Source organism: Panthera onca, chromosome C1, assembly GCF_046562875.1.
Source record: "Panthera onca isolate mPanOnc1 chromosome C1, mPanOnc1 haplotype 2, whole genome shotgun sequence".
In the NCBI taxonomy this organism is placed as follows: domain Eukaryota; kingdom Metazoa; phylum Chordata; class Mammalia; order Carnivora; family Felidae; genus Panthera; species Panthera onca.
This window is the reverse complement of record NC_138346.1, coordinates 203,294,064-203,317,822: the sequence shown is the minus strand read 5'-3', so window position 1 is coordinate 203,317,822 and position 23,759 is coordinate 203,294,064. Positions and strand designations below refer to the sequence as shown.

Here is a 23,759-nt window from a genome sequence, read left to right as displayed (position 1 = left end):
AGACACAGAATCTGAAACAGGCTCCAGGCTCTGAGCTGTCAGCACAGAGCCCGACGCGGGGCTCGAACTCACGGACCGCGAGATCGTGACCTGAGCCGAAGTCGGCCGCTTAACCGACTGAGCCACCCAGGCGCCCCTTAACATACTGTTTAAATTATTTTTATTTTTTTATTTTTTTAAAAAAAATTTTAATGTTTTTTCATTTTTGAAAGACAGAGAGAAACAGAGCACAAGCAGGGGTGGGGTGGAGAGAGAGGGGGACACAGAATCTGAAACAGGCTCCAGGCTCCGAGCTGTCAGCACAGAGCCCGACACGGAGCTCAAACTCACAGACTGTGAGATCATGACCTGAGCTGAAGTCGGACACTTAACAGACTGAGCCACCCAGGCGCCCCTCTACTATCATTTCAATAAACAGGACATTAATATCCAAATAGTAAACAGGCAAAATCTCACCATAAAGGCTAGTCCTTTAAGCTGAATAATTTAGTGTTATGAAAAATGTAGGACAGTGTTATTATTTGCCTCATCTTGCCACAGACCCATAAGAAGACACCGGCATTAGGGAACCAAACTTGGCTTGATGTGACTCAAACATGGTGTTTCACATGTCAGGAGAGGGGGGCCCCGCAGAGGGGTCCATTGGCTAGTTACCTGCGGACCCAGGACGAGAACCCAGGTCTTGGGATCTCCAGTCTTTTCCTCCCCCGCTGCACCAAGTCCTGCCACAGCCTATGTTCCACATCCACCAATAGCTTCTGAGCTCTTCCTCCTACTGTGTCATTTCCCTCCCTTCTCACAACAGCTCTGCAAGGAGGCTGCTCTGTCCTCGTTTTATAAGCACAGAAACTGAGGCTCAAAGAAGTTCAGTAATTTACTCAGGGCCACTTGGTGTGTAAGTTACAGAGCCTGGATTCAAACCCAGATATAACTGACTCCAAAGTTTCTCTCTCTCTCTCTATGTATGTACACATATACATGTGTGTATAGATATATGTATATACACATATACATATGTATATACACATATACATATGTATATACACATATACATATGTATATATACATATGTATATACACATATACATATGTATATATACATATACATATGTATATGTGTATATATGTACATATATATGTATATACACGTGTATATGTATATGTGTATATATGTACATATATATGTATATATACGTGTATATGTATATGTGTATATATGTACATATATGTATGTATATGTATATATATGTACATATATAACTTTTAAAGTTTATTTTTTAGTAATCTCTACACCCAACAAACTCACAACCCTGAGATCAAGAGTCACATGCCCCTCTGACTAAACCAGCCAGGTGCCCCCTTTATATATTTTAAATCCAGTCTTTGATATATCAGTAGACAAGAATTCTTTTACTTTTAAATTCTTTATTCATTTTTTTTAGCACAGTATGTAACTTTCTCTGAGTCTGGAGTAGCCTAAGAGCGTAAGGTTTTTGTTTTTTTTTTTTAAGTTTGTATTTATTTATTTATTTATTTATTTAGAAAGAGAGAGAGAGAGAGAACAAGCATGAGTGGAGGAGGGGCAGAGAGGGAGGGGCAGAGAGAATCCCAAGCAGGCTCTGCACGGTCGGTCGGGGTGGAGCCGGAAAGCGGGGCTCGAACTCACGGTTTCATGAGATCGTGACCTGAGCCGAAATCAAGAATCAGACGCTTAGGCGACTGAGCCGCCCAGGCGCCCTACTTAGAACATAATTTCTTAGGCAGCTATTGAATCAATCAGGGTCCCGTCAGGAGACAGAAACCATACCAGTTACTGGAACAGAAAATGTAATATAAGGAATTGGTAACTAGGTAGAAAGCTGTTTACTGGGCAACTGAAAGGGTAGGAGAGAATCCTGAAGTCTCATAGAGACAGCGACGGTAAGAAGCAGCCCCCACCCGAGGGCTGGGGGAAGACAGGGAAGAAGCTGGATGTGGGGGGAAAGCTTAGGAATTCCCTGAGCCTGCACTGATGGGTTAACAAGGCAGACAGAATTAGAAAGACTTAGGATGCTCACACCCCAGTCTGGCTAAACAAGATTAGGTAAATAGGTATAAAGACAGAGAGGCAAAGGCCCCAGTCCAGATAGTGCCGGGCAAAGCCCCAATATAAAACAAAGGCAGAAGAGTTAAACAAGATTAGGTATTCAGGGTGGAAACACCCCCAGTTTAGAACAATAGCAGAAAGCTGCTTTCACAGGAAGGAAGAACCAAATTAGGTAAACAGGGCTGCAAGGTGAAGTTGTCCAAAGCAGAGCGAATTAGCAAAAGGAAGGTTGTTTGACCCTTGTGGACCCTGAGGTAGCTCGCGCTGTCTTTCTTGTCCCCTAGACTAGTTCAGGTTAACAGAGGTGGTGCCTCAAGTCCTCTGTAAACAACCTTCCGCCTGGGTGCCAGGATTTTGTTTTGTATTAAAGCTGGTGCTGTGTCTCTGAGTTGGAGGAGAGGCCTCACGGGATTGGGACCCAACCGATGAGGGTCTGTATGAGCCCTGGAGCCCACTGAGGAAGAAGACAGACTCCCTGAGCTTCAGTGGGAGAGGAAGAGTTCCTGGGTGGCTCAGTCTGTTAAGCGTCTGCCTCTTGGTTTCAGCTCAGGTCATGATCTCATGGTTCATGGGTTCGAGCCCCGTTTCAGCACGGGGCTGACAGCACGAAGCCTGCTGGGGATTCTCTCTCTCCCTCTCTTAAAATAAATGAATAACATAAAAAAAAAAAAAAAAAAAACAGGTGAAAGAGGGGAAAAAAAGGTATTTCATCATGCCAAGAAGATACGTTAAAAGTTCCTGTCCAACATGGAGCCTAAGCAGCCACACTCCCCTCTACTCAGTGCCAGGGCTTAGTCAGTAGGTACCAAGAACAAGGGTGCTCTGGGCAGCCAAAGGACAGATTCATTGGAAAACTATAATAGACTCTACAGACGCAGGGCAGCATTTGCCCCAGATGGAGCCCTAACAGTGGAATGTCTGGCGGTGGGGGCCCAACGGGAAGGATGCTGGGGCAGGGAGGGGGACAGGACGGAGCTGAAGAAACATGGCCCTCCACGAGGACAGGGAGGCAGGATCGGGAAAGGCATCTCAGCCCCTGGTGTGAAGTCCTGCTTGCTTTTGCCTACAGCACAAGGCGGCCTGCGGGCCCCTCACTTCCACACCTGAAGGGGAAGCCACAGACAGCCCAGCTCACCTCCTCAGAGACAAAACTCACCCCTCACACTCAGGGGACAGGAAGCCTTTGGGGAAACAGACTCACACAAGTGCAAAGGAAAATCCGCACTTGCTCAAAGAGCAGGGAAAAGTACCATTAAGGGGACAATTGTTTGCCATTTTTCTTTCGTGCAATACCCATCTTAAATGCAAATAGAAGAGCCCTTCGCTTGTATGGGAACCACGGGTATTATACAATTTGTAGTTCGTAGCTTGTACACAGATATGTACTTTGTTCTATCAAGGCGCTGGAAACCCTGCACAAAACTAACTCAACTGTTTGTATGTCGCTGATGGATACGCACACGTGCTCTGTGCCTTCGTGAATGGGATCAGTGTCCTCACGAGAGGTCAGAGAGCCGGCTCGCTCTCTCCCCACCATGTGAGGGGACAGAAGGAGGTGGCCATAACCAGAAAGAAGGCCTTCATCAGAACCCCACCATGCCGGCTTCATGATCTGGGGCTTCTGGCCCCCAGAACTAAGAAATCAATGTCTGTTGTCGATAAGCCACACGGTTTATGGTCAATATAGCAACCAGAACAGATGAAGACAGCAAGTCACGAAGCTATTTTTCTCTCCGCTCCAAACCTGCCCTTCTAGGGGATGGCCGTGGGAGGCTGCAAACCACCTCTCTGCTGGGCTAGCTGCTTCCTGGGAGCGGTAGGTCGTGCTCAGGAAGGGGGTCGTGAGGCTGCAGGAGGAAGGGGCTCGCCCCTTCCTGTCTACTTCCTGTTCCTGTGCCCATCTTCTGGAGGCACTTCCTCCCCTCAGTGAAGCATCAGTTGGGTCTAGTTTGCAGCTCTTTCCAACTCTCATGCGATCAGCTCCATGGCCCCCACCCCTCAGCGATATCTGCACACCCTCCTGGAGGCCTGGGGGTGTGGTTTATCCATGGGACCCCTCCTCCTACCTTTTTTTAAACAGCTTTACTGACATAAATCACACACCATACAATGCACTCTCTAAAGTATATGATTGGGGTGCCTGGGCGGCTCAGTCAAACTTCTGACTGATGGTTTCGGCTCAGGTCACTATCTCAGGGTTCGTGAGTTCGAGTCCCCGCATCGGGCTCTGCGCTGACAGCACGGAGCCTGCTTGGGATTCTCCCTCTCCCTCTCCCTCTCTCTCTCTCTCTCCCTGTTCTTCCCCCTCTTGCTCTCCTTCCCTCACTCAAAATAAATAAGTACACTTAAATGAAATAACTTACGTAATGCAACAGTTTTTAGTCTATCTACAAATATGTGTAACCGTCACCACAGCCCATTCTAGAACATTTTCACCCCCTCAAAAAGAAACACCGAAAAGAAGATAGCAAGCGCTGGAAGCTTGGTGCACTGGCAGTGGGGATGTAAACTGGCACAGCCGCGCTGGCAAACGGTATGGTGATTTCTCCAAAGATTCAAAATAGATTACCCCGTGTTCCAGAAAGGCCACTTCTGGCCACAGACACCAAAGAACTGAAAGCAGGGCCTCAGATATTTATACACCCGTGTTCAGAGCAGCGTTCTTCGTGATGGCCAAAAGATGGGAGCAACTCAAGCGCCCATCAACGGATGCACGCGAGGATTCGTCAGCCTTAAAGGGAAGGAAATATTGACACACGCCAGGACACGGCTGAACCTTGAGGTCAGTATGCTAAGTGCATTGGCCAGACACAAGAGGACGAATACCGTATGATTCCATTTATGTAAGGAGCCGCCAACGCACTTTCTGTTTCTATAGATTTCCAGATTCTGGACTTCCACATGAACGGAATCACGTAATATGTGGGCTTACATGCCTGGCTTCTTCCAGCCAGCGTGTTTTCACGGTTCATTCCAAGTTCTAGCCCATGTCAGCATTTCTTTTCTTTTTATGGCCGAATAACCTCTTCTCTTGTTAAGTTTTCATCATTACAACCTCTTACCTTGGTCCCCTTCACCCTAGGAATGGTCACCACTTTCTGCAGTTGTTAACGCCATGATCCCTTAAAGTTCTTTCTGCCTGTTGGGTTTGAGAGCCCCTAGTTTGATAACCTCATGTCAGTAACAATTCTTTCCGTTAAACTCTTTCGGCTCAAATCACTGTTGTGATTTCTGTTCCCCGATCAAACCCTGACTGATACTCAAGAAAAATTAAAGTAATTTGAATCCCTGGTCCATGCAGGCAGCTGTCTGTTTTCCATGTTCCATTTTTCTCTTTATGTGCGTGCACCCCACCCATACTTCCTTCCCTAATTATGGCCATCTAGCTCGTATCCTCCTCAACCCATCTGCAGCTCCAGTGAATCAGGAAATAATGTCTCCACCTAACAAAGTCAAGGATCAAAACGCTTAAAGAGCCGCTCCTTCCTGTGTGGAGTGACATCTTGGCTCTTGAAGGCTCTTGAACCGATTTGCAGTTAATTCAGGAGCCTCTGGGTCTGCAGGCAAATGGAAGTGATTCTTTGCAATTCAAAGCAACACAGCAAGATGGAACCTTGTGAGGCATCCAGACTTCAGAGCGCACTGAGAGACGAATTTCCATACCCAAACCTCAAAACCATCCACGTGTTCTTTTGTTTGTTTATTTTAAGTAGTCTCCCCACGGAGCACGGTGCTTGAACTCACCACCCTGCGGAGATCAAGAGTCCCGGATGCAGCCAGGCACCCCTCACGTTTGTTTGTTTGTTTGTTTGTTTGTTTAAGACATGTTTCTCGGGGCGCCTGGGTGGCTCGGTCGGTTAAGCGTCCGACTTCAGCTCAGGTCATGATCTCACGGTCCGGGAGTTCGAGCCCCGCGTCAGGCTCTGTGCTGACAGCTCAGAACCTGGAGCCTGTTTCAGATTCTGTGTCTCCCTCCCTCTCTGCCCCTCCCCTGTTCATGCTCTGTCTCTCTCTGTCTCAAAAATAAATAAATGTTAAAAAAAAATTAAAAAAAAAAAAAAGACATGTTTCTCTTTACAAAAATGTATTCATTATCAATTGCCTCCATTTCTGTTAGGATTTTATAGTTCCCCAGCTTTCAATAAACCGTTTTGAACTCAAAACCATCTTAGGAGGGAGGTACCACTGTAATTTTCATTTAGCTGAAGAGGAACCAGGCTTAAAGCATGTGAGATGTTCTCAAGGTTCAACAACTGGTCAGTAGCACAACCAGGATGGGAGCCTACAGTTTTCTGAAGACTTTTTTTTTTAAGTTTATTTGTTTATTTTTGAGAGAGAAAGAGTGAGCAGGAGAGAGGCAGAGAGAGAGAGAGGGAGAGAGAGAATCCCAAGCAGGCTCCACACTGTCAGTGCAGAGCCTGACGTGGGGCTCGATCTCACGAGCCAAGAGATCATGACCTGAGCCGAAATCAAGAGTCGGAGGCTTAACCGACAGAGCCACCCAGGTGCCCCGTTTTTTGGAAGACTTTTAAGTAAAGTGCCTATAGCCCTGAGAATGTCTCTCTCATACACTGCTGAAGTTTGAGGGTAGGAAGGGGGAGACGGGAGGGAGGTAGTATAAATTAATAAAACTTTTCTGGAAAATATTTGAAAATATGTGTACCCTGACTTTGCCTTCCAGATAATAAAACTACAATGATCAAAATGGTTTCTATTAACAGCTAGATCAATAAAACAGAAGAAATAACCAGAAATATATATCTACTGTGTTTTTATATATGCCAAATTGTATGTATACAAAGCAGTGGGTTAAATGGATTCTTTAATAATGAACGTTAGAACCACTGAAAAAAGAATTTAAGGGGTGCCGGGCTGGTTCATTAGGTAGAGCATGTGACTCTTGATCTTGGGGGTATGAGTTCAAGCCCCACATTGGGTATAGAGATTACTTAAATTTAAAAAAAAAAAATCAAGGTGCCTGGGTGGCTTAGTAAGTTGAGTAGCTGACTCTTGATTTTGGCTTAGGTTATGATCTCATGGTTTGTGAGATCGAGCCCCGAGCTGAGCTCTGCACTGGCAGCACAGAGCCTGCTTGGAATTCTCTCTCCCTCTCTCTCTGCTCCTCCCTTGCTTGCAGGCACACATATTCTCTCTCTCAAAATAAATGAACATGAAAAAAAACAAGGAAAAAAAATTAAAATCTATCTAAAAAAAGAATTTAAGTTAGAGTCTTACCTATATTTTTATACTAAAATAAATTTCCCTCGAACTAAAGTGATAAATATAAAAAATACAAAATCCAAAAAAAAATGAGGGTCACTATTAACCAGGGGAAGGCAAACGAAGAAATTATGAAGCAAACTATAGATACATTTACCTTAAAATTTTTTTTAATGTTTTATTTATTTTTGACAGAGCACAAGCTGGGAGAGGGGCAGAGAGAGAGGGACAGGGGATCTGAAACAAGCTCTGTGCCGACAGCAGCAGGCCTGACATGGGGTTCAAACTCACAAACCATTAGATCATGACCTGAGCCCAAGTCAGATGCTCAACTGACTGAGCCACCCAGGTGCCTCTACCTTTAAACAAAAATTTTAGGGGTGCCTGGGGGGCTCCGTCAGTTGAGAATCCGACTCTTGGTTTCGGCTCAGGTCGTGATCTCACGGTTTGTGGGTTCGAGCCCCACGTTGAACTTGGGATTCTCTCTCTCCCTCTCCTTCTATCCCCTCCCCTCGTGCTCTCTCTCTCAAAAGAAATAAATTAATTTAAAAAAATTTTAAACATCTATTAAAAAAAGAAAAAATTCAAAAGGGAAAGCAAACTAAGGAAATTTTCAAAAAGTATAGTAATCACACGGTTACTATCCACAGTATATAATGTGTTCTTGCAATCAGTCAGACAATGTTGATAGCTCATAAATACACGTGAAAAAATGTTCATCCTCTCCAGTAATCGAGATGTCATGGGGTTGTTTCTGCCTATGAAACAGGAAAGGCTTTTATTTTTTTTATTTTTTATTTTTTTTTTAATTTTTTTTTCAACATTTATTTATTTTTGAGACAGAGAGAGACAGAGCATGAATGGGGGAGGGTCAGAGAGAGGGACACACAGAATCGGAAACAGGCTCCAGGCTCCGAGCCATCAGCACAGAGCCCGACGCGGGGCTCGAACTCACGGACCGCGAGATCATGACCTGAGCCGAAGTCGGCCGCTTAACCGACTGAGCCACCCAGGCGCCCCAGGAAAGGCTTTTAAAATAAATACAATACCCAATATTATTAAGGATGTGGTAAGGTGTACATTGAGGATGTGGGATTGTATGATTTGTACAACTGTTCTGAAATTCATTTTGTCAACTTCCAAAGAAGAGTTTTAAAAACGTGTAAAGGTACCTGTTGTTTAGTTAATTATAGAAGACAAAATTCTAAAGAAACCCTGATTCTAACAATGAATGATTAGATGAATAACAGAATACAAACAATGCAATATTATATAGCCATCAAAAAATATATTTTGATAAATAGTATTTTAAAACACAAAGAGTGGGGCGCCGGGGTGGCTCAGTAGGTTCAGTGTCTGAATCTTGATTTTGGCTCAGGTCATAATTCCAGGGTCATGGGATCGGGCCCCAAGTTGGGCTCCCCATGGAGCCTGCTTAAGATTCTCTCTCTCTCTCTCTCTCTCTCTCTCTCTCCCTCTGCACCTCTCCCCTGCTCGCATGCTCTCTCTCTCTCTCTCTAAAATAAAAATAAAAATAATAATAATAATAATAATAATTTAACAACACAAGGAAACACTTGCAACATAACGAGAGGCTAAATAAATGGGAGATCTGAATTGAATGAGTCCAGTAATATACTTAATCTTCCCAAAAAGCCTGGAAAGAAATATACCAAATAGACCAACTCAAATATTGAATTGTGGCTATCTCTAGACCATGAGGTTGTAAATGATTTGAATCTTCTTATTTATCCTTTGTTTTCAAATGATCTGTACAGGGAAAGACTAATTTTTATAATGAGAACTTGAAAAACATCAACAATGCACATCACTACATCTCCCAGCCAATGCTGAATGTGATGCCAGTAAGAAGCTTCACTCCTCCAACGAGCTATTGGATCACGTTGCAACTCTCCTGTTGGGGGAATGACTGATGTTCCAGGAGTAGGAGACAAATGAGGATGTCACCAGGGAGGCAGGTTAAATTAAAGGCTCTTCAGTCAAAGGCACCTGCGAGACAAATCCCACGGGAGATCTGGAGTGTGCAGCAGATTAGGAATTTAAATATCTAGTAAACCCAAATGCACATTAATAAGCCTGAGGGGTAGGAGGGAAGGGGGGGGGTGGAGAGAGATTGAGGGAGAGGGAGAGAGGGACCAACTGAATTGGCAGTCAGGCTTCTATCTTCGGCCTTCTTCCTTTTGCATTACATGCTCTCCCGTGAGGTGACCTCTCTCACAATCAGAAACAGCTCTGTTTCCTCCCTCCCTTTCTCTTTTCCACATGTATTGAGCACTGTGTATCAGAACCAGATATCGTTATAGGAGCTGAGGATTCATCGGTGAACAGTCTAGACTGTGGAAGGATTTACTAGGCATATCAGTGGGGATTAGGTTTGGCTGCAACAGACACCTAACAATGTAAAATAATAATATTTGTCTCTCGAGTAAAGGCAGGCTAGATACAGGCAACCCAGGGCGGGCAGCTCCAGTCTCACAAGGGATTCAGGCCCCTCATCCTTTTGAGCCATCATTCCAGCGTTCAATCTTCAGGGTTACCTCCTGGCCCATAATGGCTGCTGGAGCTCCAGCCATCACATTCACACCTCGGGCTAGAAGAAAGAGAAACTGTAGAAGGGCAAAAGGGTACTTCTCCCAGCTGAGGAAGCTTCTTTTTGCTCATATCTCATTGGGCAAAATTGAGTCATACGTGGCTGCAAGGGAGGCAAAATATTGCTGCCTTGAATAAAATTTACTTGTAAACCGGCTACTGTGTACTGAACATCTGTAACGTGTCTGGCACTTTATAAAACAACCCTACAAAGCGGGTGTCATTGATGCCATTTAACACACGAGAAAAGTAAGGTTCAGTAGGTTTAAAGAGTTTGCTCAACAGTCACACAATGGTGGCTAATGGTGGAGCTGACCTCCTAAATCCCATGCTCTTTCCACTGTATTTTGTTGCCTTCCCATCAGCAAATAAAAAATAAACTGAGAAGAAAGTTCCTCGGTCTTGTCATTATCTGTATTTAAAGACAGGCCACTGGGGCACCTGGGTGGCTCCATCGGTTAAGCGTCCGACTTCGGCTCAGGTCATGATCTCACGGTCCGTGAGTTCGAGCCCCGTGTCAGGCTCTGTGCTGACAGCTCAGAGCCTGGAGCCTGTTTCAGATTCTGTGTCTCCCTCTCTCTCTGCCCCTCCCCCGTTCATGCTCTGTCTCTCTCTGTCTCAAAAATAAATTAATGTTTAAAAAAAAAAAAAAAGGACAGGCCACTTTTTTTTTTCCTATTTAAAAGGCATTGGAGATGCCTTTGTGGCTCAGTCGGTTAAGCATCTGACTTCGGCTCAGGTCATGATCTCACAGCTCGTGGGTTCGAGCCCCATGTCAGGCTCCATGCTGACAGCTCAGAGCCCGGAGCTTGCTTTGGATTCTGTGTCTCCTTCTCTCTCTGCCCCTCCACCACTCATACTGTCTGTCTCTCTCTTAAAAATAAATAAACATTAAAAAGGTAAAAAAAAAAATAATAATAAAATGCATTGATGCTATCTATGCAGCCAATGGAAAGAGCTGAAGTAGATCTGTATAAAAGCAGGGACTTGGTCTGTTTTGTTCACTGCTATTTTCCCAATATCTAGAACAGTGCTTGGCAAATAGCAGACATCCAAAAATATGTGTTGAACGTATAACGTGAAAAGAACATTCCCATGAACCCTGAATGTGTTCCTATGCCCCTTTCTACTCAATCCTACCCCTCGGAAGCAGTCACTATTCTGATGTGAATCACTGTAGATTAGTTTTGACTTCTCTTGGACTTCATATGAGTGGGATAACGTCTACAACTCTTCAGTGTCTGGTTTCTTTAACTCCTCATTTTTTTTGGAGATTTATTCTATTATGTGCATCATTAGTTCATTCCTTTTTCCGACTGTGCACTATTCCATTGACCGAATATGCCATAGTTTGTTTCTCCATTCTTCTGTTGACAGATATTTGGAATATTTCCGTTTTGAGGACATTATGGGTAAAGATACTAAGAGCAGCATGTATGTACACATTTGCTTACATTTCTCTTGAGTGTGTAACTAGGAGAGCAATTTCTGGGTCTTGGGTACGTATACACTTAGCTTGACTTAACTGGCCATGTCCAAAAAATGATTGTACCCTTTTTTCCGCCAGCAATGCATGAGTGTAAGAAAGAGATCTTTTACCACGTTTCACACTTCTGCAACGACTTTTTAAAGTATTGACTTTTCGGGGCACCTGGGTGGCGCAGTCGGTTGAGCGTCCGACTTCAGCCAGGTCACGATCTCGCGGTCCGTGAGTTCGAGCCCCGCGTCAGGCTCTGGGCCGATGGCTCGGAGCCTGGAGCCTGTTTCCGATTCTGTGTCTCCCTCTCTCTCTGCCCCTCCCCCGTTCATGCTCTGTCTCTCTCTGTCCCAAAAATAAATTAAAAACGTTGAAAAAAAAAAATTAAAGTATTGACTTTTCGACCCGATCAAATAAGAATAACAAAATCTGCAATGAAATCGCCTGTCTGGAAATTCTCCCGAAAGGCAGGCGATGAGCTGCTGAGGCTTTCTAGCATCATCTGACAGGTTCTACTGGAGTTTTCCCGGACAGCAAAATGCTTATCAGCCTTGGCACAGCTTTCAGTGGATTGAGCCACAAGAGATCAATTTCTCTTTCCCTTGTTTTTCTCTGCCTGTAACTCAAACCTTGGGAGGAGGGAGTGTTAGAAACGTGAAACCGTATAAAATTCATTCATAAGAAGCGCTTATTATCCGTGTGTGCCCAACACGTTGCTGGGCACGACGGTAAAGAAGAAAGATGGGGCAGATTGCCTTCTTGTTCTCGAGCTGCTCACAACCTAGCCTGATGGACACAAGATGGCCACCCTTCCCCTGCCCACCATGTAAAGACTGACGTTGTTCTGGATTCTGTCCCCTACTTTTTGTGCTCTATTTCACCTGCTCTCCCTGGGTCATCTCATCCGCACCCATGATTTCAACTACCCATCACACCTGCCTCCCAAATCACCACACCAGAGCTATTTCTTCCAACTGCTTTCCTCTCTAATGTTCATGCTTCCATGTAATTCATCAAATTTGGTTAGCTTTGCCTCTCGAATACAGGCAGGATCATACCGTTTTTCACCACATCCTTCCCTGCGACCCTTGTTGAAGGCACTATCGTCCCTGGTCTGCATTACCGCAACAGGCCCAGCAAACCGGGCTCACTATCTTATTACCTTTGCCTGCTCCGTATTCATTTCCCTTTCTTTTGGTAATAGAAACTTGAGTTACCTTCGGTGAACGTGACCATCAGGGTTCCAGGAAAATGTTCATCTGAGACGCATTTGGCAACGGTTAAGCACAAAGGTACGGGCAGGGTTGAGGGAATCAAGAAGGAATGGAGGTATGGTACCCCGAGGAGAGCCATTACCACCCCGAGGCCAAGAGAAGAAAGATTTCAACATAACTAGAGCAGAGATCTGTATGACACTGGACACAAGCCTCAGTAGATGTATATGCAGCCACGACGCAGCAACTTGGGAGGGAAGGGGCCTCTGGATTAATACCCTCGCTTCATCTTCTTCCAACCCCTCTGATCTCCTACTCATGTCTTCTACTGGAAAAATTCCCATGGAAGCCAGAGGATAAGGGACCCACTGAAGCACTCCATGCAGGTCGGCCTCCTGAGATCCAAATCAGGAAGCAAAGAGTCGAGACGTACATCATCCGAAGGCACCAACAGAAATAACCTCACACACGAAGCTACGTCTCCTCAATTCTCAGTCTGTGAGACTTGAGAGCTGCCCACCTCGCTGCAGCTCCAGAAGGGAGCATGTGACCCAGGCCTGTGACCCCAGGCCCCTTCTCAAGAGAGCGGTTTACTGAGTTGCCAACAACCCGAGTGGGAACAACAAGAGGCAGTCCCAGAACTTTCGTGGACAGCCGCGAGGAAAAGAGACTCGTTCCGTTGGTGAGGGTGCGATTTGAAGTTGTAAGCAGTCAGCCATTCTGCCATCTCATGGAGAAAGGCAGCCTGAGAATGAAAAGTCAACACAAAGGAAGTGGTGAATAAAAACTAAATCTGGGAGTGTCTGGCGGGCCCATTCAGTGGAACACGTGACTCTTGATCTTGGGGGTGTGAGTTTGAGCCTCCTGTTGGGTGTAGAGATTACCTAAAAAAAAAACCAAAAAAACAACTAAATCCTGATGTTATCATTTTAAGCCCCTGGATCCAGTCTGACTGGAGCCCATACTGTTTCTATTACATGAAACAATGAATTTCATTTGTTGCTTAGTCCAGTTTGATAGACTGCGTGCAAAAAAAAAAAAAAAAAAAAAAAAATTGAATACGGGGCACCTGCATGGCTCAGTCAGTTAAGCTTCTGACTTCGGCTCAGGTCATGATCTCACGGTTTGTGGGTTCGAGCCCTGCGTCGGGCTCTGTGCTGACAGCTCAGAACCTGGAGCCTGCTTTGGATTCTGTGTCTCCTTCTCTCTCTGCCCCTCCCCCACTTGTGCTGTCTCTGTGTCTCAAAAATACATAAATGTAAAAACATTTTTTTTAATTGAATAATATTTAATCCCAACCCCCAAAGACCAACACATACTCACATGTCTGTAAATATGCTGTTGTTACTACGAAATGCCCTTTCCCATATTCTCCACCTAGAAAACTCCTATTCAAATACCGTCTTACCTGCGAATCTTTCCCTCCTTTTTCTCAGCAGATTTGCTCACTTCGTCTGTTTTGTCAGTGCTTTGCAAATGCTCTATTAGCACATGTGTAAAATTGTATCACAATTAGTCCTTCGCTTATCTGTCTCCTCTGTGAGCTCCTAAAGGGGTAGATTTTGTGGAAGATATCCTTAACAGCCCCTTGCCTAGCCTGATACCTCACGGGGAACTCTGGGATAAACAAGGCTAAATGGGTCTTTTGACCTTCGGACCTCCCAGAAACATTTCTGTGTCAACACGCAGGTAGCTGTACAGAATGCCGTAGTTCCCGAGCCCATTTGACCTAAAAACTCAATTTTTGGCCAAGCTGCTGGGTTGGTGGCATCTAGAGAAGAAAAATTACTGCGGGCGGTTCTTAGGGTGACTTTCATGAAAGAAGTGGCTCTCCATAAAGATTTGTGAAATGAAGAAAAGGGAAAAACTTGGTTAGGTCAAGGCAGGGAGCGGGGCAGCAGGGTTGTAAGCAGGAGAAACAACAGACGCAGTGAACAGGAAGCAAGAGAGGTGATCTCTCTGACAATGCAGGGTCAACCGTTGGGGTGATTGGATCATAATCCCACCCCATTTCCTTAGCGTAAAAATAACAGCCATTAGATGTACCCCAGGCACCGTAATCCTTTTTCTTCCCCCCATGCCCAGGGGGCTGAGTGTCTACAACACTGCCTGCAGTATTTTGACCTTCAGTTTGCTTTACCTTGCCTCTGAGGCAAAGGGGTGGGTGATCAGAACTGAGTTTCTTCCAATGGCACACCGTTAAGACAAATTCCTTTCCTGTTCTATGGCTGTTTCCCTCTCCAGGGAGTAAGGGGATAGACGCAAGCTCACTTCCAAGCTTGGCTCAGATGACTTATAAAAAAAATAAAATAAAATAAAATAAATAATAATAATATCTGCCAAAGAAAGCCCCAGGCCTGCCGTTATAACCGTGGACAACTCATTGAACAGCTTAGGTATTTGCTCTATTTGTAAACTAAGCGTAATTATGTCCCACTGTCTCCCTGGGCTTCTGAGTGCATCGAGCAAGCCCGTGCGTGAGAAAAGTATTCTGTAAACGGAAAGTAAAGCACTAAAAATGTAAATGTTATTAACATTGTACATAAGGGAGGGAGGGGGAGGAGGCGGGAGGCGGGAGGCGGCAGGTGGCAGCGGAAGCCCGCCGCGGTTATAGCCCAGGATACGGAGGAGCCGCACACCCGGGGCTACCTAGAGTTCGGCTACCTACTAGCCGCCTCTCCTCGGGCAATTAAGCACGTGGAAGCCCTCTTCGTCTGTAAGAGCTAATAATATCCGGTTCGTGAGGTTAAACGAGGTAAAGCTGGCCAAGCACGGGGCGCAGTGTACATAGTAACTGGCGCTCAGTAAACGTCCCTAATACTCCCAACTGACTCCTCTTGTGACTGACACGTGCAGCTAGCGGGAGAGAAACTATTCCTGGCCACCGTGGGAGACGAGAAGGGCGCCAAAGGTCCTGCCATCGGGGTACCTAAAGCCCGCGGCCCCAGCGCAGCGGCCCCAGCGCTCCCGCGGCCTCCCCAGCCTGGGAACGAGCAAACACCGCGAAGCCAGACCCCCGCCCCGCCCCCACGGCCGCGCGCGAGGGGCGGGGCCGTTTCCGGCGAGCTTCCGGACCCGGCGCGCCCCAGCCGGCCGCCGCCTTCGGGCGCCTGCGCCGCGCGCGCTCCGCCGTGGGAGGGGGCGGGGCGGGGCGGGGACGCGCGGGCCCAGCGCGCGCGCGCGCGCGACGCCGGCAGCCCGCCTGGGCCCTGACGCCGCTCGCGTCCCCGCCGAGGCCGCGGTTCCCGCGAGCATCAAGGGCGTGGCGGCGAGGCTGCGGGCGGCCCGAGCCGCGCTGACTGTGTCCGGGCTGCCGACCGCGGCGTCTCCCCAGGCCCGGCTCCTCGCGGCGGCCCGGCTCCCGCGTGGCCCGTCGGGCCGCTCCGGCCTCGCGCCTGCCCGCCTGCCTTCCTCCCTGCAGTGGCCAAGCGCGCAGGTGAGTCCCCCTCGCCGGGTGGGGCCGGCACCCGGCCTCTCCCAGCAGGTTGCAACCAGTCCCGGGGAGGATGGAGGGCGCGGGGTGCGGAAAGTTAAGAAAGAAAGAGTCCGCAGATACCCGATACAGGTGGCCGTTCCAGTGCCCGAGACCCCAGAGATGCCGCGCGTCCTGGGTCCAGCCCCTCGCGCGCCGAGCGTCTTCTCTGGCAGCTCCGGGCTGGTGTCTTGGAAAACAAAACCAAAAAAAAAAAAAAAATTCCTTTGTTTTTTTGTTCTCTCCTGTCCACCAGGAATTTTTTCCCAGCACTTTGACTTTTTGAATAGCTGACAGGCCCATCCTGCTCCTGAAGGCCGGAAAGGTGCACTCGGGCACACAGGGACGGCGAGGAGTTCAAAGCCCCTCGCCTCCACCCCCCCCTTGATGCACGAATAGCCGTCGCTTTACTTACTCGCTAACTTCTCGAAACTTGACGGTCTGCCTCCATCTGCTGTCTGGAGCGGTAGAGGGACAGTGGTCTGTTTCCAGGTTGCTTCCAGATTCCGTGCAAAATCCGATCCTCTCTTTCAGGGATTAGGAGTCCAGTGTAGGGAGCCGTTTTCAGATCCGTGTTTCAGTTACAAGCTACGATTCTTTTAAAGTGATGTTTTCGTGTGGCGCCCAAAGCCGGAAATATTCTCTCCCCTGTGTTGAAAGTTCCCTAGCACACCACGTTTATCTGAACTTTGCGGAGAATTCTCTGCATTTTATGGAAGTCTCTGATGTACTATTTGGTAAGGAAAGCAACGGGTTTATTTGTAGCTGATATTGCATATGATTTACAATAATTCAAGACTATTTCATTAGCTCTTTCAATTTATTAAATTATAAAAACACAACATTGAGATTCAGGGTATAGATTTTTGCACATCACACAAATTTGTGCTTTGGGGCAGGGACTTGATGTTGGTATGGAAGACTTGTGATGGAGGAAGACAGTGAAAGGCTTGAAGATGACGCCCCTTCTTTAGCCATGCCATCAGCTTTCCATTTCACTGCTGTGACAAACCTTTTCCTTCCTAGCTTGGGAGGAGATTTCAGTACTTTTAGGGAAACCAAGATTTTTCCCATTATTGAATTGTACGTTTGTAAAGCTTTTAAACATGTGGATGTCAAGGGTTACAAATGAGAACACATTTTGTATGGTGCCCGGGGGATTTGTTGGTTGAAAGAGTTAAGCAGAACATCATGGAAAAAAAAAAAAAAATTCTGTGCTTTGGAGATCCATTAGGCTGAAGCCTGTGAAATAATGGAAGCTCTAAAGTTGAATGCCATTTATTGTTTAGACCCCCCAAAACCCACAGAATGTGCAGGGCAGACAGTGGATCTATCTAGAATGTAGAGGTTATATAGTGAGGGAAAATGCATTATATTCAGCAAAACAAATAGCATCCGTCTTTTATATTCCTACTTCAATAAGTCTTTAAAACTGATTATTTTCATATGTTCTGACTGTTGATATTTGTTGTTTATTTCTCTTCTCTCTCTCACACTAAGAAATCCCTCTATGCCTGGTGGAGCACTGAACCTCAATAATTGTAATAGGACTAATTCTAAATCTGTGAAGAGAGGGTATATAGGTCATTGAAACATAAAAAAATACAAAAATCTAATTTTCACCTACTTAATTTACTTCTGCACCAATTTTTTTTCTTCTGCCACGACTATTAAAGAGCAGTAAAAGTCTGCCTCTAAGTGGTAAATGAGCAGGAAATAGATGTTGGGGGCTTACATGATAGTTATTCAGAACCCCCATATTGACAATTCTGAGGGTGTTTTTTTTTTTTTTAAGAAATCTAGTCTGAATTCTAATTTCGAAGTTTTTAAAAGGAATTTAGTAGTTCAGCAACATCTGTGAGTATTTTCCTTATTTTATATATGAGACAACAAATAAAAACCCAAGTGACTTCCTCCAAGGTTATTGAGCAGGGCATATGTAAAGCCGGAGAGGGAATAACTTGTTTGCTTCTGTTTGGTAGCATTTTAAGTACATCAAAAAAAATAATAAAAGCGAACCTAGCTAAGCTATTTTAAAGGTTCAACAAGTCGAGAAGCATAGTATTTTGAAAAATTGTTTTTTCAAAAAATCCTGGAAGAGGCTGAATTTGCCTTTTCCCGATCAAAACTTAAAATGCCAAGTCAAATGCACATGCCTGCCGTTTTGCCGTGATGGATTACTTTTGTCACAAGGCTGGTAGGAGAACAGATGGTCATGCTACTTGGAGTTTTCCACTCATTTGATGTTTCCATGAAGAAACAATTCACCAGAAGCCAGCCACAGCTCCGGTGGCGCTGAGATGATGCTAAACCCTGATTAGCGCAGACCTTTGCTTACAGAAGCGGGAGGATATTGGTTCAGCCCTGTTAAACCAGTCAGTGTTTCCCTGGTTTAGTAAATTTAGGGACAGCTTCATCTTGTGATAGTTGGAGTGGGCCAGAGTTAGCAACTACTCCAGTAATAACGGCATAGAAACAATGTACTTTTGTAATTATTTTCTTTGCCTTAATGAAATCAAACTGCTTGTTAAGCCGAGTTACCTTACAAGATGATTTTACAGATGTGCGAAGATTGTCATTTCCACTATTTGATTTTGATCATCTCTTTCTGATCAAATCTAACGGCATTTTATGATGTCAGAAAATTATGAAATGGTCGATGATGTTGACTTAAGCTATATCCGAAAAAAGCTCGTGGCTTGCCTTCAGCAAGAGAGGCATCATCTGAAAGATAGTATCTCTAATACCGTGTGCATTGAATTACAACATAAAATTCCATGAAGCTCTTAAAAAAAGCACTATGGCCTTTTTTCAGCCAACTGTTTTTAAATCTTTAATGGTTTTCTTCCTGGAGCCATAGTACTCCTTCCAGTGGTTGCTCTGAGCTGGTTTCACTGCTAGATCAGCCACTGAACAGTTTTCTTGAAATGCTACAAAGTGTTTATTTTCTTTTTGTAGCCTTTTTATTGCTTGGAATTAGATTATTTGGACATGTATTTTTCTCATTTTATTGCTTGAATATCTGTTCCATTGATGGTTCTGACATTATTGGCATCTCTCAATCCAGCAATTAATTGATGTGGATTGTGCCTATGTAGAAATCATTGAGCACTAACTATATGCAAAGCATTGTTCTGAGCACTTAGCATTTAATCCTTCTGACATCCTTTTGGGGAAGGGTTATTATTTTATAATTCTATTTTACAGTTGAGGAAATGGAAAGGGAGGCAAAGTAATTTGCCTAATATAGAGTACTGGGGAGCCAGAGTTTAAATCTAGAAAATTGATTGTGGAGACTGAATCTTCTTGGGATATACTTAAAGACCGTTCAAGCTTGTCTGCAGTACTGTGATATTTCATCAGTCCATCCTTTTAAAGTGTATCAAATACCCAGTAATGTATAAGTGAAGAAAATGTAGCAGCACTATAAAGACTATTGAGATATCTTGGACAAAAGGCAAATTATTTAACAATAACCTAAAACATTTGAAGAGAAAATAATCGTAAGGACATTACTAGGAATACTGACAGAATTTGAAGATAGACACTGATTTAGATAACAGTATTATGTCAGTGTTAAATATCCTGGTTTTGATCACTGTACTGTGGCTTATGTAGGAAACTGATCTTGTTCTTACACACTGAAGTATTTGGGAGTAAAGACAGCACACTTGTCTTTCTCTCAGTGGTTCAGGGGGAAAAGTGTATATATATATATATATATATATATATATATATATATATATATATAAATATATATAGAAACAATGATTTTAAAAATGGGCAAAAATGTAATTAATTGGTAACTCTGGGTAAAAAGTATTTAGGACTTCCTTCTACTAGTCTTACTTTTCTGTTTGAAATTATGGCACAAGAAAAAGTTACCCTAAAGTGAAGGAAGAAAACAGGAAACGAAGGTATAACCTTCTAAGAATTTTTTTTTAAGTCAAGTGAGGGATTGTTCCTGTGCTCTGATTTTTCTTTCTCCCTCCCCCTCCCCTTTCCTTTCCTTTTTAAGGGTTGGAGGAAGGAACTTGAAACAAAAAATCTTGTCAAAAATGGCTCGATTTTTCTAAATCAAGCTTGATTTCAAAATCTGGTCATTCAGAGCTCCCCAACCTTCCATTCTCTAAAAAACCACGCACAGTATTTTCCTCACCTCTTTGTAATGGGTTGGGAGTCGGGTGAGATTAAAAACATTAGCTCCTCTAAGAGATAAGATATAAAGACAATCTACTTTTAGTGATATTAAAAGTTAAATTGGGTTAATATATCATTTCCCTGCCTAAAAACCTTCAGTGGCATGCTGATATTGACTCTGTTTTGTATCAGGATGCTGTAACCCTACTTTTAAGGCAGCTTGGAGACCCATGCCTGCCTTTCTAACTTTGTCTCCTGTCACCCCACCAAATACAGTACGTTCTGGCCACATCAGATCTTTGTTCACAATGATCTGTCCTCCCTTTGTCCTTGAACTGTTCAGGCTTTGCCTGGAACGCACCCCATCATTTTTCTGCTGAAATTGTTTATCTTTAAGTCTCTCCATAACATCCTTGGGGAAGCTGTCTCTAATCTCACATAGAATTAAATTTTCCTCTGTCTGTGCTGCCGTATTAGTGGGGTAAACACAGTGCTATCTGCTTTCATTCAGCAATCCTTATTAAGCCTATACTGTCAGCCAGAAACTGTGCCAGGGACAAGGGGTTCAAAGGCACTCACGGTCTGGTAACAGGGAGTGATTTGTGAACAAATAGTCATCAGGTAAGTATGTAACAGAGAAATAAACAAAGTGTTGTGAGAATTATGAACTCTGACAGCTTAGTCTTAAAGAAAAGGATTACAAAGAAAGCCTTAGTGAGATACCATTCCCCCGCCCCGCCCCCCCCCCCCAACCTGGCCCCTTTCCAGATTGGAGACTTACAGCACAATAATCTAATTAAATCTATGAAGTTTAAAATAATTGTAGTACCTGTGGGCCACACAGGTAGATATGTGTAATAGGAAGGTAAAAATACAAGTCTGGAGCTCAGGACAGAGGTTGAGTCTGGATGCATGAATTATACAGATTAGTGATTTTCAGGGTGTATAGGCAGGAAAGACCTAGAGACAGATTAGAACCTCTTGGGATCATGTGCTTTTTCCACCCAACCTCCCCCAGCCCCCCCCTTGCCCAAGATTCTGCTCTTACTCCGGTGACATCCTTCCCAGCTTACAATTCGTTGCGGAAAATGAGAGGCAGTATTGATAGCCCCATGTTGTGTGTGTGAGCCACAGGGTGAGCAGGAAACAGAACTGAGAAGCACTGGCAGTTAAGTGGTTAAAGGCTTGATGGATGAAACCACTCAAGAAGAAGAGGAGGAGGAGGAGGAGGAGGGAAACCTCAAAGAGATGAACTTGAAGAGGGTGAGTGACGGCAGAGGAGCCAGTGACAGACAGTTGCTTTAGGAAGGAGAGCCAGGAAGGACCGAGACCCTACCTGGAAGGCAGAGGCACACTGAGTGCCGAGTGACGGGTGGGCGGCAGTGTCTGGTGCTGCAGAGACAGGCACGTGAGGACGGTTTCAGCCGAAGGTAGTGGCAGAAGGCCAGTGGCACCGAATTCTCGAATTCTCGAGCACGTGCTGTTGGGGAACAGAACACAGCAGGACAGCTTACTTTTTGCAGGGAATTGGTAGGAGAAGCAGCAGAGAGGTAGCTGGAGGGGAAGACAGAACTCCAAAGGAAGATTTCTTCTAAGATTGGGTGGGTGGGGGTGGGGAATCCCGAGTAGGTGTGTTTGCTGAAGAAAAGGGACCGATGGAGAAGCAGAAATTGAAAGCATAGGAACTCTTAGAACAAGATCCTTTAGGATTGGTTAGCATTGTTGAGAAGAAATTCTTGCTGTGGCGGGAGCTCCTTGAGGACAGGAACTATTTCTTACCCGTCTAATATGCCTAATAATACCTGGCATGTGATGGGCATTGAGAAGATGTTTATAAAAATGAGTAAGGACTTTACTTTTGGGAATTAGTCTTTCCTGATTGGTGTAGTAGAATAATGGGGGAAAAAAAACCCTGTACTGTTTTTAGCCTGTAATTGACATCTGTCATGTACTCTGTATAAGCAATATATTTGCAGCACTGTGTTCTTTGAAATAAAATGTAAAATCACAAATGAAGTCATAGTAAGCTAGTAACAGTCGTGATCGCATGATTTTTCTGTGCCTGGTTGGTATTTTTAAAATTCCATTGTAAAAAAAAAAAAAAATAAAAATAAAAAATAAAAAAAAAAAAATAAAATTCCATTGTAGCATCTTGAAATTTGTTAGGGTCCAGGCAGTGTGCTCGGAGGGTGTGGCTACAGCTCATCAGAGGAGACCGACATGCAGAAAGTCCGTAGAAGACAGACGCTCTTCTGTTATTTAACAGAGGGCCGCTGTCGGCTCCAGGCCTTCAGGATTAAAATTATTAATTTATAAGTGTTCAGAAAAAAGGTCATCTCTTCAGTCGTCGTCTGTGTCAGATTTTGCCTTTCATCCGTATCTCTGGTGTTAACAATGACCTGCTTCATAGAGAACTTGCGGTTCTGTGCAACGGGACTCTTTGAGAGTATTTGCAAAAAGAACAAATTGGTTAAGACAGGTGAAGTCATCTCGCTGCAGACCATGTTTCACGGCGCAGATGGTGAATGAATCCGTGTGGGTTGCGTTCAGCTGCTTCAGTTTCACTGTTGTAGACCTAAAACCCAAAACAAATATGTGAAGGCAGTTCTGGTTCACATTTTCCTTCCTACTGCTTGTAAACTAGCATACATATTGATACTGTCTCATTTCGTACGGCCCATTTTTCCCCCCAATGTCACTAGAAAACTTTTTTCCCTTTTTTTTGTAATATGTCATTGCCAGTGAAATGTATTACATTAACTATGCTAAGCAAACCAAATTAGAATATATAGAACTTACTTACGAGGACTGTAATGAATTGATTTAGACTCTGATTTATCTTCCCTGAATAAAATTGCTTCCATTGATAAATTGCTGTCTTGAGAATTGACGGGAACGGTGTTTGGCCTTCAAAGTCTTATCTTTATGCTGTTTTCTCTTTTTTAACACCAGATGCCTGGTAGACACCTTAGAACTTTAAAAACGGAAAAGACCTGCTTTTAGGGGATAATGCTGAGGGACACTATGAAATCTTGGAATGACAGCCAGTCAGATCTCTGTAGCAGTGACCAAGAAGAGGAAGAAGAGATGGTTTTTGGTGAAAATGAAGATGATTTGGGAGAGATGATGGATTTCAGTGACCTGCCTACCTCCCTCTTTGCTTGCAGTGTCCATGAAGCAGTGTTTGAGGTGCGAGAGCAGAAGGTAGGCACGTATCCTACCTTCCCCTGCATTTGGTAGTGGGTTCAGTGGATGTGGATGTCGAGAAGCAGCAGATGCTGCCTGTTTGCACAGTCTGTTACTGGCCCGTGACGGGTACAAGAAGCACGCCTCAACCTTTAGACATTGCTGCAGCATTTAATTGTATTGTATGACAGTAACTAACAGTCCACAACACGTAAGAAGTATTTCCAAACCAGTTCTTTCCCACAAATAGTTTGTGAAGCAGTGGTTTATAGCGCGTTCTCAATCAGGTCTTATTAAGTCCTGATTCATTCATTCATTCATTCATTCATCCATTCATTCATTCTTGGAGCCTGT

General features: G+C 44.6%; 1 protein-coding gene across 3 annotated transcripts in view; it reads left to right on the top strand.

Moving 5' to 3' along the window:
* Positions 1-15,695: 15,695 nt before the first annotated feature.
* RCAN3 (RCAN family member 3) overlaps positions 15,696-23,759 on the top strand; it is a 40,208-nt gene continuing 32,144 nt past the window's right edge. For 2 of the 3 annotated variants that reach the window (XM_078452194.2, XM_078452193.2), the window contains exons 1-2: positions 15,928-16,043; positions 23,172-23,423. In XM_078452194.2, coding sequence (XP_078308320.1) covers positions 23,229-23,423 — 195 coding nt within the window. In that variant the 5' untranslated portion in view covers positions 15,928-16,043; positions 23,172-23,228. Of the gene's footprint in view, positions 16,044-23,171; positions 23,424-23,759 lie in introns of all 3 variants that reach the window. The other variant, XM_078452195.2, reaches the window with a different exon arrangement.